The sequence below is a fragment of the Capricornis sumatraensis genome, chromosome 16, assembly GCF_032405125.1.
Source record: "Capricornis sumatraensis isolate serow.1 chromosome 16, serow.2, whole genome shotgun sequence".
NCBI classification, from domain to species: domain Eukaryota; kingdom Metazoa; phylum Chordata; class Mammalia; order Artiodactyla; family Bovidae; genus Capricornis; species Capricornis sumatraensis.
In genome coordinates, this window is record NC_091084.1 from 3,575,555 (window position 1) to 3,590,928 (window position 15,374).

The following is a 15,374-nucleotide window of genomic DNA, read 5'->3' on the forward strand; positions in this document are numbered from 1 at the left end:
TTCACCTCTGTTGGGTAAATAAATACCAAGGAGCATGACTGCTGAAGAGCACGGGAAGAGTGTGTTTACTTTTATAAGAAACTGCCCGACTGTCTTCCAAAGTGAGTATATCATTCTGCATTCCCACTAGCAACGTAAGAGTTCCTGTTGTCCTATGTCCTCACCAGCATTTGGTGCTGTTGGTGTTCAGGAGTTAGGCCATTCGGATAAGTGTGTAGTAGCTTCATTTCCCTAATGACATGAGATGTGGAGCATCTTTTCATACGCTCACTTGCCAATGGTCTATCTTGGTCTGTCTAGGTCTCTGGTCCATTTTTTAATTGGATTTTTAATATTTTCTTATTGTTGAATTTTAAGAGATTTTTGAATATTTTAGATAATAATCCCTCATCAGATGTTTCTTTTGCAACTATTTTCTCCCAGTCTGTGGCTTGTCTTCTCATTCTTTTCAGTCTTTTGTAGAGGAAAAGTTTTAAATTCTAATGCAGTCTAGATTTTCAATTACTTCTTTAATGAATCATGCTTTTGCTGCTAAATCCAGAAGTCATTACCATACACAAGGTCATCTAGGTTCTCTTACATTATCTCCTGGGAGTTTCATACCTTTGCATTTTACATTTAGTGGGGGATGGTCATATTATATTTATGACACTTAACTGAGAAATCTACCCATGCTAAAAATTTATAAACCTAACACATCCAGAATCAGAGTAAGGGGTTTTAAAGTGTGAATTATCTGCCTTCCCTGTAAAAGTACCTGACATTTAATATTACTGGTTGTATACTAGCTGACATCATTAAGCTTTAAAAGAATTATGTTAAATAATTAAAAGCACAAAAATACAAGTCAAGTGGAATGAGTTTTAAAAATAATACTTTGTTCTTCTGCTTAGAGGGAATTTGGAAAACACAGGAAATGATCCCTTATAATCCTACTACTTGAAATAACCACTGATAACATCTGGAATATTTTCTTCCACTTTTTCACATACACACATAGATATACTCACATAGAAAATAAAAATAATTGGGATCACACTGTGTATAATCTTACTTCTTTGGAATTCTTTTCCCACTTAACACTGAAAATACTTTTCCATGTTCTTAAAATATAATTTTTAATAGCTGCATAGTATTCTATGGCCTTCCCAGGTGGCACCAGTGGTAAAGAACCCACCTGCCAATGCAGGAGACTCAAGAGACATGGGCTCAATTCCTGGATAGGGAAGATCCCCTGGAGGTGAGCATGGTAACACCCACTCCACTATTCTTGCCTGGAGTATCCCATGGACAGAGGAGCCTGGAGAGTCCTAGTCCACAGGTTTGCAAAGAATCTAACACAACTGAAGTAACTTAGCACATACACATAGTATTCTATAGTATCTATGTGCCAACATTTATTTTACTAAAATATTTCTGATTTCTCCCCTGCAGGTAACACTGAGATAAATTACATCTCATTCAAATCTCTGTCTCATTACTGTCTTAAGGAAATTTCCTAGGGCTGAATTAAAGGGCAAATCTTAAGCCTCTTGACATACACTGCCAAAATGCTTTATAGTACAGCTGTTCAAACTCAATACTCTACCAGCAGGGTACTAAATATCTTTAACAAATCATTGCTACTTTGACAAATAAAAAATTAATTTGAGTTTCTCTGATTATCATAGGTTAAATACCATTTTCATATGCTTATTAGCCATTTGTATTTCTTCTGTGAACCACCTATTCAGGTCCTCTGTTCATTATTTTATTGAAATGTTTAGTAATCTTCTTAAGATTCATAAGAGCCTTTTAACATTATATTAAGAATATTAACCTCTTATTCTGCCCACATACAAGTATGTTTTCCATGTCAGTACTATGTCAAAAAATTTTGTTTTTTTGACAATCTGACATGCAAACATTCAAAATTTTCATGTAGTCAAATCTAAAGAGTTTTTCCTCTGCTTTTATGCTTACAGGAACTGCATTTTCTAAGTGAAATTCAAAATCTCAATCAAAACTTACTAAAAAATTGAAGTAGACATTTTTGCCCTATGAGGTTCATTTTAAAGCACTTAACATTCACTAGGTATCAATCATTTTTGAGACTGTATTCTAGACACTTATTAGACATTTTATAATTTAATCCTCACTTTGTGATCTCAATTTTATAGATGAGGAAACTGAACAAATCACAGAAGTAGTGATTTCCCAGAAAGAAATGCAGAGCAACTCTTAAGGAAAGACTATCTAAATATTAGATTTTTCACCCAACATTATTCACCTCTTCATCGATTTTATCTTCTAGTGCATCAATATGACGTTCTTTAAGAAATCGCTGTGTTTTTTCCAACTGATATTTCACTAATTCCTCTATGGCATCTTTTTCTTCCTTGTCCACAAATTCTTGTACTGCTTCACCCATTCCCCTTTCTGTTAGAAGTGAGAGCTGTACGTTCTGTAAGAGACAGAAAATAGTATTTTCTGATGCAGAAAACAGTATTTTCCCTACAAAACAATTCTATATGAGTAAGGAAAAATACAGAATCAAGGAAAAAGACAAAAAAGTTATCTAGTTACTGGAGGAAAAATGAAGCAAAGCGAAAGAATACAAAGGACAGTAATTAAGCTTAGAAATATTACGGGCCAACAACAGCAAAGTATAAACAAGAAACAGGAGTAGAGTTCAGGGCTTATGAAAACAGAGAGGCCTGAGTGGGACGGAGTGCAGAAATGGGAGCTGATTGATGATCAGATTAGGTTGACCAGCGTGGAAGGCAGAACTGTTTGCTGTTTAGTCATTCAGTTGTGTCTGACTCTTTGTGACCTCATGGACTGTAGCCCATCAGACTCCTCTGTCCATGGGATTTCCCAGGAAAGAATACTGGAGTGGGCTGCCATTTCCTTCTCCAGGGCAGAATAGTGGCCCCCCTAAAGATGTCCACATCCTAACCTCTGGGACCCATGAATATGTTACATAGCAAAGGAGAATTAAGGTTACAACCAGAATTAAGATTGCTATCAGCTGGATACAAAACAGAGACGAGCAGGGACTATCTGGGTGGGCTCAGTATAATCACAAGCATCCTTCATAGCAGAAGTGGGACACAGAAGGGAGTCAGAGAGATGTATCTGGGGAAAGACAGCAAGGCAGAAACATCGTTGTTTGCTTTGAAGATGGAAGAAGGGGCCTTGAGCCAGGTAAGGCAGGAACAGTTAGAAGCTGGAGAAGCTGAGAAAATGAATTCTACTCTACAGCTTCCAAAAAGGAACACAGCCCTGCTAATACCTCAATTTTAGTCCACGGAGAAGAGTGAATTTCTGACCTACAAGATTGTTAAAATAATAAATTTACATTGTTTTAAACCACTAAGTTTACATTGTTTTAAACCACTAAATTTATTTCGGCAGCAACAGGAAGATAACATAACCAGAGGATCTCAAAATGGCATATACTTATGATAATAATAGTAGCATCACCATCCTGTGGCTATATAATAAAGCAATTCTGAAATTACATCCTGATGCAAGAAAATTAAATCCCGGATTCAAACTTATGTAGCAGAGGTAAAAAGAAAGGATAACAACAATAATACACAATAATTGCGGTGTTAATATCTAACATTAATTAAGCAGTTATTTTTCTTGATATATAATAACTATAAATGAGTGTAACTGATTATCACCCTACTTACTTCATGAAAACATTCTGAGGATTCAGTTTGTTTAAACTGTCAATTATACATATCCTAAATTGAAATCTGTTATTATAAGATCACCACTAATTCAAATGGAGAACTGTAATTAAGAAATTACCTTCTCTGCAGTTTGAAAATACTGTTTTACAAGGTCTTCAACCCTTAGTGTTGTTCCTTCTGAGGGTTTTGAGATGAATTTGCCAAAGTTGATCTCTTCTCCTAGAAAAAAACACATCCATGAGGAGAAAAAATAACAGTTTCTATTTTAATGTTGAGGCCTTCCTGGTGGCTCAGTGGTAAGGAATCCACCTGCCATTTCAGGAGACGTGGGTCCAATCCCTGGGTCAGGAAGATCCCCTGGAGAAGGAAATGGCAACCCACTCCCTATTCTTGCCTGGAAAAATCCCACGGATAGACTGTAATCCATGGCAGACTACAGTCCATAGACACAACTAAGGGCACACAGACACCTTAATGTTAAAGTACCCAAATTCAACGCACATTCCTGTCAGTAGAGGAGGTATGCCCAAACTTTATCAACTGTCAGCTTGCTCAACGTAGTAGATTTTGAGACAAAAATATGGCATTTTTGCTAGTTTCAAGAGTCTTTCCCCCCAAGTCTCTACTTCTTTTCCTGATCTCCAAGTATCATGTCTCTTGGCTCCATCCTCAAGAGTGGTCCACAGATCTCTGGGAGTCCCCCATACTGCTTCAGGGGGCTCAATAGTAACACGAAGACATTATTTACGTTTTCCACAGTATTGCCACTTATACTGATGATACAAAAGCAGCCCTGGGTAAAATTGCCAGTGCCTTAGGATGAGTGAAGGCAGTGGTTCTGAACTCTACTAATAATCATCACCTCGTATTCACAGTTCAAAACAAGACAAAGCAAATAGCCAGTTTCACTAAATAATATCCTTGATGAAACAGCAAAAATTATTAATTAAATCTGAGCTCATAAGTACATATCTGTTTAATATTCTGAGAGACAAATGGGAAGCATGTATAGTAAAGCAGATTTACTGCATTCTTATGCAGGATGGTTGTCTCAAAAAACAGTAGGTACAGAATAAAAAGAGTACTGGGTAAGAAGTCAAAAAGCATAAGGTCTAGTAATGTGCTCTGTTCATAACTTCTGTCAGGGAGAATGAATATTAACTGTCCAGCAGGTGTGCAACATGGTATGGAAAATACAATAACAACAAGATAGGAGACAACCCATAATAGCTAATGATTACAATGAAAGGTGGTAAGTGCTACAACAGAGCTGAGAAAAAAAAATATGACACAACAAGAAGAAATGAACTATTTCTTCCCCAAGAAGACTGAAAATAATGTGCAGATAGCAAACGCTATTATCATTTGACTCAAGACTCGCAGAATGAGTAAGACTCAATAAGCAAAAAAAGAGAAAAAAATATCTTAGGCAGAGGGAAAAGTTTATGCCATGGCTTACAGGATAAAGAGGCACAAAGTTCAGCATGCCTCTTGCAAAGCAGTGAGGACAAGTAAATAGAAATCCTTTTTGAATTTCAAGATGGGAGAATCAATATTACTTCATAAATATGATTACTACATTTTACTATGCCAGACACTATGTTAAGACCATTTACATACAGTATATCTTCCAATCCTCACAACAGTACTATGAAGCAGGTATAGCTATTATCCTAATTTTGATGACAAGAAAACTAAACATCAGAGAGATTAAGCGATTTGCATGATTTCACACATGTAGTTGAAGTAGCAGAGCTGGCCAAAACAACAAACAATTTCATGCTTTCAATACGATACACGAAAGGGTCATTGTTTCCATTCGGCAATTAATGTTTAAGCAAAAAAGGGATCATCAGAACAAAACTGACTATGGATGAAACACAAATAAATAAGGAACCAGTTCTAAACTCCATATTTTCACAAATGCTATACCAATAAAACTCCAAGGAATTGATAAGAATGAATGACTAGAGTAAATCATCATCAATAACTAGCTAAAGTTAACAGCATAAAAACCATTCTCTGATATGGATTGTTTTCCCCTAAAACAGTATTCTGTGAGCTCTATTTAAATATCCAAATGACTATTTCAGGCTGAATTAACAGTACACACCATTTTGATCACAATTTAACTATGAAAATGAAGCTCATTAAATCAGGGTTAATAAAAACCAATGCGGTGTACATGTAAACAAGGGACATATTAATTCTGACTCAATAGTTCTAAGGAGAAGAGCCACTGTATTTAAAAAGGATCAATATTTATTATGAAGAAGCACTATTTCAGTCAGGTGACCTGTTTTTGATAAATGCTAAAATAAAGGCAATTAGTTTTCACAAAACTTAATTAGCCCTTAAGTATATATCTTTTTAATATTCTGGGACATCTCTTAGGACTAGAATCTTAAATCACATATGCTGTGAAGTTGAAATATTTAGCTGTAAAATTTAAGAGTATATTCTCTAAACATTTAGAATATATAGTAATAATATATATGTAAACACTAAATCTATAATGTGTTATTAATCAGCAGCATGTTTAAAAAAAAAAACTATGAAAGCCATCATTTCTTCACTGATAACCGCAGGTTTACAAGCGATTGCTAATTTTTGCCTGCATGCGTGTGTGTTTAGTCACTAAGTTGTGTCTGACTCTTTGTGAGCCCATGGATTCCTCTGCCACGCTCCTCTGTCCTTGGGATTTTCCAGGCAAGAATACTGTATTGGGTTACCATTTCCTTCTCCAGGGAAATCTTCCTGACCTGGGATCAAATTTACCACAGGTGGCTCAGTGGTAAAGAACCTGCCTGCCAATGCAGAAGACATGGGTTTGATCTCTGATCCGGGAAGATCCCACATGCCTTAGAGTAACTAAGCTCGTGCACCACAACAATTGAGCCTGTGTTCTAGAGCCCGGGAACTGCAACTACTGAGCCTATTTGCCAAAACTACTGAAATGCAAGTTCCCTAGAGCCCTGAGCTCTGCAACAGAGAAGCCACAGCAATGAGAAGTTCCCATACCCCAACTACAGAGTTGCCCCCGCTCGCCAAAACTAGAGGAAAAACCTGCAAAGAAACAAAGACCTTGTATAGCCAAAAATATACCTTAAAAAGAAAGGTGCTAAAAATATCTTAAAAAAAAAAAAAGATAACCAGCTTACCTGTGTTTTCCTTTTGTTCTCTGTGCCTGAAAAAATGGATAACATCTTTTGGATTAGCTACCCGATCCACAAATTTCTGGCTAAAGCGAAGAACACTGAACGGTTCAAAGCCTCCACTATAGTCCACCTGGAAATAAAGAACAAGTTACAAAGGCTAGCAAACAACAGAGCACCAATTTCAGTATTTATGGATAAGACTTTTAAGTTAGTACTGTATGTTAATGTTCTACAATTCATTTTAAAGATCATCATGATGTTACACAATTTATTCTATGAAAAAATAAAGATTCAAAGGTTTATGCTTCTTCAAGACATTGTTTGATGGAATCAAGGTACAGCAAGAATTCCCACAATGTCAGAATCACTGTATCTCCCCATGGTAAAAACTAACAGTCTAGGAACCAGGAATATCATCTGTAAAGGATGTGAAATTTCTAAACAAGTTTTCTTAAACGTTTAAAACAGATATCCAAATAGAATGCTGGCACTAGATGTATTTATTAATTGGTTTATCACGTAAGGATAAGCTTTCACATCAGACAAAAATAAACATTGGGAAAATCCATGGAGGAAAAGATGCAAGTCTGTGAGCTTTGAGAAATGATCACCTTCAAAACATGGGACAGTCATCTCTTGGTATTTCAGGGGGATTGATTCCAGGACCCCTGGCTGGGAACACCAAAGTCTGCAGATGCTGAAGTCCCTTGTATAAAATGGTACAATTCAATCAGCCCTCCATATCTGCAGATATGAAACTGCAGGTACAAGAGGGCTCACGATTTCTATTTAGAATAATGGTTCTCAAGGCAGGCTTTTTTTAAAGACGTCTCTTATGGCACCAAGCCCCTTACAAAGAAAAACACCACATCTCTTCCTAACAGATATAATCATTTTCCTAAACCAGCTGTTCTCAAAGGATGCTCTGAGAACCAGCACTGTACCGCATTACCAGCCTCTCCAGACTACGCCTAACCTCCACCCCAATTATACTCTCTGTCACACTTAGCACTAGCTAAGATTCTGACACATATTTGCTATTTGTTTACTGTATCTCTTCTCACACCTCCATCTCCTGAAAGCCTTGTCTATTTTATCATCACTGTCCACCCCTCATTCTCATATACGAAAAGAAGGCACTCAGTAACTCAATAAACATCTGTTCACTGAATTAGTGAATCAGTGAGGGTCATCTAGCCAATACATTTTGGAATACTACCTACAGGAAGATATTTCTTCTTTTTATCATTAATGAGTTAGTAATGTGTTTGGGAAAGGAACACCAATTTTCAATTTAAGTCTGATTAGTTTTAACAGTATCAGGCAGACATAGATGAGAAACATGGTGCTTCTTCCTTGATAGAGAGATCTATGTGGTTCTCTTAAAGCAGCTAAGTTTCTATTACCCAGATAAACCATCTCTACAGCTGCCATGTTCTAAACCAGAAAATGCCAAATGCTCAAGCTAGGGAGTCTCCCCAAAACATATTTTTAACAACTGAACTCCAGGCTAGTTTTATTTGTAATTTTCTTTTTCTAAACGTTACAAAATTATTCACTGAAGTGTCCACAATGTCTAAGTACTCTACCAAGGGCCAGATATAACATAAATAAAACAGCATCCTGGTTGGAAAGAAACTAAGAAGCTGGCTAGGAAGACAAACCATGTAAAGAAGTAGCTGCAAGCAGAATCTGAATAGTGCTGTAAGAAATATGTACAGAGGAGATTGAGGACACGAAGAAGTAGCGATTCTGAAGGGATGTCAAGAAAAGTTTCTATTGAAGAGGGAAGCTTAAGTGAGTATTAAAGGGGATTACTTCCGAAGAAGAGAAGTACATCCCATGCAGCAGGATCAGCGTGAGCAAATATGCTAAAGAGTGAAATAAACTCCACTAGACTGAAGAGACTTAGCAGCAGCAGCAGGCCTAGGAAACAGCAACTTTCAGTCAGAAACTGGAGTCCAGGAGGTGCTGCCAGGAAACAAGGTAGAAGCAATGAGGTGGGTTTAGACCAGATCATGTCAAGTCTGGAACGCCACATGAGAGTTTAGGCTCGTTCTTGTTAGAGTTAGGATGTCATTAAGTCGTTTTCAGCAGGAAAACCATGCAATATCATATTTTAGAAAGACAGTGTTGGCATTAGTCTGGAGAGGCCAGGAGGAAACTGGAGCAGAGTCAGGTAGGAAGCTGCAGCTCCAGGCCAGCTAAGAGAGCATCCAGGCTCAGCTACAGCAATGACAACGAGATGGAGAGAATTCACTCAGACCTAGGAAGCACATACCCAGGGACAAGAGACCCAGTGGCTCAAGGTCACATAGCTACTGACAGAGCCGGAATCAAACCAGTCTGACTCTAGACTGTCCTCTTTACCTTCATCCTGTATGGCCCAGGGCTTCTCAAATTGTCATGTGCATATAAATCTTTGGGGGATCCTGTTAAAATGCAATTCAGTGGGTTTAATATGGAGCCTGAGATTCTGTATTTTTAAGAATGTGATGCCAGTGCTGCTGCAGTTTGAGGGCCATATCCCTTGGGCACAAGGCTTTAGAAGGACTCTTGTACTCCAACAAGGAGGTCTCAGGGGTAGGTCAAAATTTGGGAACCATCATTCAGGTGATCATATGCCTAGACTGGACACAGAACTAAGTAAAATATAGGAAGGGACAAAGAAAACTTGTAGAAGAGAATGCTGAAGAGTGACTCACTAACTAAGATAAAAAAAAATCTACTGGATTTGACAATTGAAGGTTGCATTTTCCACCTGAGATGGTGGTGTCACAGCCTTGATTATAGTGGACTGAGGAAGAGACTGTTATATGAGCAATATAGACAATGTATTATTTTGGGGGGAAGAAAATCAGAAAAGGGAGGAACTAGAAGAGAAAGGCACAGAGGCGGGAAAAAAAAAGAAGTCTGTTGTTATTTGTGAATATCATGATGCAAAAGATAAGCAGGTTTAGAGTCACAGGAAACACTTTGATTTCTTAGAATTTTCTAACTCTGAAATGTCAGTTCTTGCCACCTATTTATCAACCACGTGCAATTGCCAGGGACTGTTCTGGGATCTTTGGCTACATTAGTTAACAAGATGCACAAAGTTCCATGCTTCCATAGAGCAGATAGTTTGGTAGCTGAGGATAAATAATAACCAAAATAAATAAACAAATAAATTGGATGTCGTAGTTCAGGTGGATGTGTTGTGGGGAAAAAAAGAAGACGTAGAGAAGGGTAAGTGAAATTAGCAGTGCTGGAGAGAGGGCCTGGGGGTTACAATCTTAATCAGGCTGGGGTCCACTGAGGTGACTACTTGGGTGACATGAACAGACCTGGAGGAAGTGAGCAGGTCTAATATGCCCGAGGCACTGCAAGAAGTCTGAGTGCCTGGAAGGAGGGGAGAGTGGGGAGCCGCAGGCAATGAAGTCCGAGAGCTCGGCCAACCTAGTCAATACAACACTATTTAGAAATGAGGGAAGCAAGAAAACAAAAATGTCAAACCTATCAAAATGAACTAAAATGGACAGCCAACAAGGACCTACTATATACAGAGTACATGGAACTTTACCAATGTTATGTGACAGCCTGGATGGGAGGGGGATATCGGGGAGAACACATATATGTATGGCTGAGTCCCTTCACTGTTCACTTGAAACTGTCACAACATTTTTAATCAGCTATACCTCAATATAAAATAGAAAGTTTATAGAAAGGAATGAAACTACAATTAAATCAAATACTGGCTGCTTTATTATTTTCTTCACCAATGATGACAGCTCTTTTTACTATACGTACTCTCTTTGCTACTTTACAAAAAAAAAAAGAAATTCATGTAAACTGTACAAAACTCTCCTTTGAAAATCAATAAAGCTAAATTCATCTAAATAGGACTTACTCGCAGTCGTATAAGAGGCTTCTCTGGCTGTCGAGAATTTCCCAGACGTTCCCGTTCTGCATTTTCAAGCATTTCTTCAACCTCAAAATAAAGATATTGTCATGACTAGGGGGAAGAGGTACCTCTGGCTGGCATCTGGTGGTAGAGGTCAGAGAGGACTTGTAAAAATCCCACTGTGCACAGAACAAGCTCGCACAACAAAGCATTTCCCAGTCTAAACTGTCAGCTGTGCCAAGGCTGAGAGATCCTGCGCTCCCTGAGTAGGCAGGGACAATCCACTCACTCATGCTCCATCTCCCTCGCCTGAGAGATCAGGTTCAGGGACAAGTACATGACCTCAGTCCAGGGAAACTCAATGTTTAAGGGGTTTATCTGGAACCACTGGGAAAAAAATGATTCAGCTGTAAAGGCAATGTAAGTCTGTGGGCCACCGCATGACAGACTTCCTTATAGTGAAGCTTAAGATAAAAACCACAGGACTGGGTGGCACAGGACTAAACATGGAAACAGAGACAGAAGGGCCTGCTATCTTAATTTGAGTTTCTGAATCTGGTCATCTTGAAACCAGCAAACTTAAACCTTTCAGTTATATGAGTTACATGAAGCTAGTAAAGTTGTGACATTGGGTGAGTTACTTTAAGGTTCAGCTCCAGTGGGCGTTTCTGCAGTTTAGTGGTTATCACATTTGCCTCACTTTAAGGTTCAGCTCCTCTTTCTATAAAATGTGGATGGTAGACTCTACCGTCCTATAGCATTGCTAAGTGGATTAAATGCAAAACGCTGTCAACAGCGTCCGGAATATACAAGCAATGAACAGCAGTGACAATTATCATTATCATAAAAAGCAGAAGAGCATACGCAGAGTAAGAACTAAGTAAGTGTTAGCAATTAATGTTACATATGAACGACTTCTGTTCCAACAGCAAATCTGTAAGTCTAATTTGTTCGTTAAGTCCAACAGTTATCCTAGGTACTCAACTAACACAATCGGCTACATAATCCTATACTGTAATAGGTTTCCCAGCTGGTGCTAGTGGTAAAGAACTCGTCTGCCAATGCAGGAGACATAGAGATGCAAGTTTGATCCCTGGGTCAGGAAGATTCCCTGGAGGAGCACATGGCAACCCACTCCAGTATTCTTGCCTAGAGAATCCCATGGACAGAGGAGCTTGGCAGGTTACAGTCCAAAGGGTTGCAAAGAGTCAGACACAACTGAAGCAACTTGGCACACATGCACAAATAGGTTTATAATACTTTTCATACAAAAATACATAAAAACAAACACAAAAAATAAAGAAAACATTTTTAATCTTAAATGTGGCACTTTGAAAAGTACAACAATACCAGCTACATCACTGCTGCTTTTACTCTTCCTTCCAGACATTCTTCAGCTTGAAATAAAGATACTGTATTACCATACTCTATACAGTGGTTGTGGTGATTTAGTCGCTAAGTCGTGTCGGCCTCTTGCGACCCCATGGACTATAACCCACCATGCTCCTCTTGCCTGGGAGTCTCCAGGCAAGAATACTGGAGTGGCTTGCCAGTTCCTTCTCCAGGGGACCTTCCCAACCCAGTGATCAAAGCCATGTCTCCTGCACTGCAGGCAGACGCTTTATTGCTGAGCCATCAGGGAAGCCCTCTGTACAGTGCAGTACACCAGAGTACAGCCATTGCAGAGGATGCATGCATGTGACAATGTACAGCAGACATGTGAACTAATTTAAGTGACGGGACATGCAAACGCATGGCCGCATATTTCAAAGTTTGCAACTTGAACGTTCATGTGTAGACTTACTGTATTAAGACGTCAAGTTCCATATTATCAAATGCATTCATCCAACTTCAAAGTGGCTCAGGAAATTCTGCAGAGGTTTAGGGATGGTGATCTGTATGGGAGGAGGTATGGGACTTACACTGAAGTGACGTGGTCCCTGTGCTGTGTTTAATCACTCAATCATGTCTGACTCATTGCGACCCCAGGGACTGTAGCCCACCAGATTCCTCAGTCCATGGCATTCTTCAGGCAAGAATACTGGAGTGGGTTGCCATGCCCACCCCCAGGGGATCTTCCCAACCCAGGGATCAAACCGAGGTCTGCTGCACTGTAAGCAGACTCTTTACCACCTAAGCCACCAAGGAAACCCAAGAATACTCCAGGGGATCTTTCCAACCCAGGACTGAACCAGGATCTCCTGCATTGCAGGATAATCTTTTACCAGCTGAGCGACCAGGGAAGCCCTACCAGACACATTTCAAGATTTTATCTGGAGGTAGATTTCAGGGTGAGAGGATGTGTGAGGGAGATTACTAGGCTAAGGTTCTCCTCATCTACCATAGTATCCTGCGATTCCCCAATCAAAGTTACTGCTTTCATTAATAAAATGAACAAATTATCAAATCAGGATAAAAAAAGAAAAGCAATTATACATGCATCTCTGAGGAGGAAAGGATCTGGGAGGGGGGCTTAAAGTTTCTTCTATATGTAGCATTCTTCCATCTCAAAGACTTAAAAAAAAACCTTCAATACACCTAAACTCATTTACTGAACAGTGGTTCCTTAAAGGTTTCATGAGAATGTAGCAAATGTAATGTCTTCCCTCTAGTCTACTGAAGTATTTAATTCAATGTAAATAATCTCTCAACTAAAATAGATTTCATTGATCTTTATCTAGAAGAATTACCTTCTCCAAGCAGAAGTTCTGTATGACTTGCGTTACTTTAGGATTATCTGGGTTAAAAATGTCTGGATGATCAGCCAGAACAACATCATCCATGAAAAACTGCCTCACTGTTCGGAGAGGAATTTTCTGCATATTCATCTTCCTTCCTTTAATACGCAGCAAACCAATGTGTCTGAAATGAGGAGGGAAATGAAAACCTAATCACATTGTAAATTTCCTCATGAAGATGTGCACATCAAAACAATCATATTTGTTAATGTCTACAAAATCCTTAAAACCTCCCCTCCTTAAACAATGTTTAGTAATTTGATTTTTTTTTTTAATATTTATTTATTTATTTGGCTGTGGACTTTCTAGTTGTGGCATGCAACGCTTAGTAGTTGTGGTGCCTGGGCTTAGTTGCTTCGTGGCATGTGGGATCTTAGTTCCCTGATCACGGATCGAACCTGTATCTTGCACATTGCAAGGCAGATTTTTAACCACTGGACCACCAAGGAAGACTTTTAGTAATTTGATCTTAATGTTATATCACAGGAAAAAATGTAAACATTCTTCTTCCCCAGAATAAAATCTACTCATCCATCAACTTTCCTATAGCATTCTAACTTAAAATTTAATTAATAAAAAATGTTAGCCTTGAATTGGCCTAATGAACAGCAAAATCATTAATACCACTGGGGTATTTCACTCCTGCTGAAAACAGCTTAAAATCTAGGAAAATAGTAATAGTATATGGAATAATCAGTCTTTATAAATAAATTTATCATATAAGTAACAGCACCATCAGTACTTTTGGCCTATGAGATGATCAGATTATTATAGAAAATATTTTTAAGAACTGATTTGGAAAATATAATCATTACTTACTTCTTTACAGCTTCTCCTGGGGAAAGAGACGTGACCACTGAACTTCCAGGCTGTGACACGTAGAAGAGCTGCTGTTCATTTTTGGTTGGAGCTATTTTACACTCATGTTCATGGCCCCAGATAACAAGATCGATGAAGTCATCCAAAAACTGCTCTGGAATGAAGTTGGTACTTCCATGTTTACTCCTATGCCAAGATTTTTAAAACTAAGTATTATAAATGTCCACAGATATAAAACAACTTCATAATAAGTCTTTCTCCAGTCACTAAAGATTTACTATCCCTTCTGTAAGCCAGAAAGTATTTGAGGGGTTGGGGATACAAAGATAATATCTAATTCCTAATCTCAAAGGGTTTACAAGCTTGCAGGACACAGACAAGTAAAAGCCTCAAAAGAGAAAGCAGTCAATTCTACACAGAGGCAGGTCACAAAAGGTAAAGAGGAATAACTCTCCCTGTGGGAAAGCCAGAAAAGCATGAGCTCTAGAAAGAGTAAAAACCTATAAACTGGTCTGAGTGTACACCAAACAAAACACAGAAGATGACAGTGAATTTAACCTAAGCTTAAATGTCCCCTCACTTTTAACATGTTTCTTTTACTGATTAAAACAATGAGAATGTCAGTCTTATATAAGAGATAAGAGTTTTCAATATTAAATAAAATACTGTATGAATGTGATTTCCAAACCCTTATTTTATACCTAGTTTAGCTATTATTAAAAGATATCTGAAAACCCAAAGAGAGTAAAATAAGAAAAAAATTTTCCACAATATTGATTTATATCACTGAGAATTTAAGTACAAGTGTTCAACGACTTCAACCAGCATTCAACTGAGGCAAGCCGACATTCATTCACTCAACAAACATTTACTGAGTGTCTGTATGTGTCAGGTTTCCCAGGTCTCTTCTAGATCCTGAAGACATGAACAAAGTCCTTGCTCAAATGGGGGAAACTAGCAATAACACAATATGCTCATGTATATGCATACACATACACATATATATATCTATGTTTTTTATATAAAGTTTTGTCAGATAGTGATAGGGGCTATATAGAAAAATAAAGGGAAGAGTTACATGTAAAAGGGAGGC

General features: G+C 38.2%; 1 protein-coding gene across 2 annotated transcripts in view; it reads right to left on the reverse strand.

The window, feature by feature from the left end:
- The window catches only part of MRE11 (MRE11 homolog, double strand break repair nuclease), a 77,190-nt gene that overhangs the window by 35,196 nt on the left and 26,620 nt on the right, over positions 1–15,374 (reverse strand). For both annotated transcript variants that reach the window (XR_011146009.1, XM_068988649.1), the window contains exons 8-13: positions 14,282–14,467; positions 13,415–13,586; positions 10,731–10,811; positions 6,845–6,971; positions 3,802–3,902; positions 2,270–2,443 (exon numbers count right to left, since the gene is read on the reverse strand). Coding sequence is in view for 1 of the 2 variants with exons in the window: in XM_068988649.1 (XP_068844750.1) it covers positions 2,270–2,443; positions 3,802–3,902; positions 6,845–6,971; positions 10,731–10,811; positions 13,415–13,586; positions 14,282–14,467 (841 nt within the window). In the remaining variant the exon portion in view is untranslated. The remainder of the gene's footprint in view (positions 1–2,269; positions 2,444–3,801; positions 3,903–6,844; positions 6,972–10,730; positions 10,812–13,414; positions 13,587–14,281; positions 14,468–15,374) is intronic.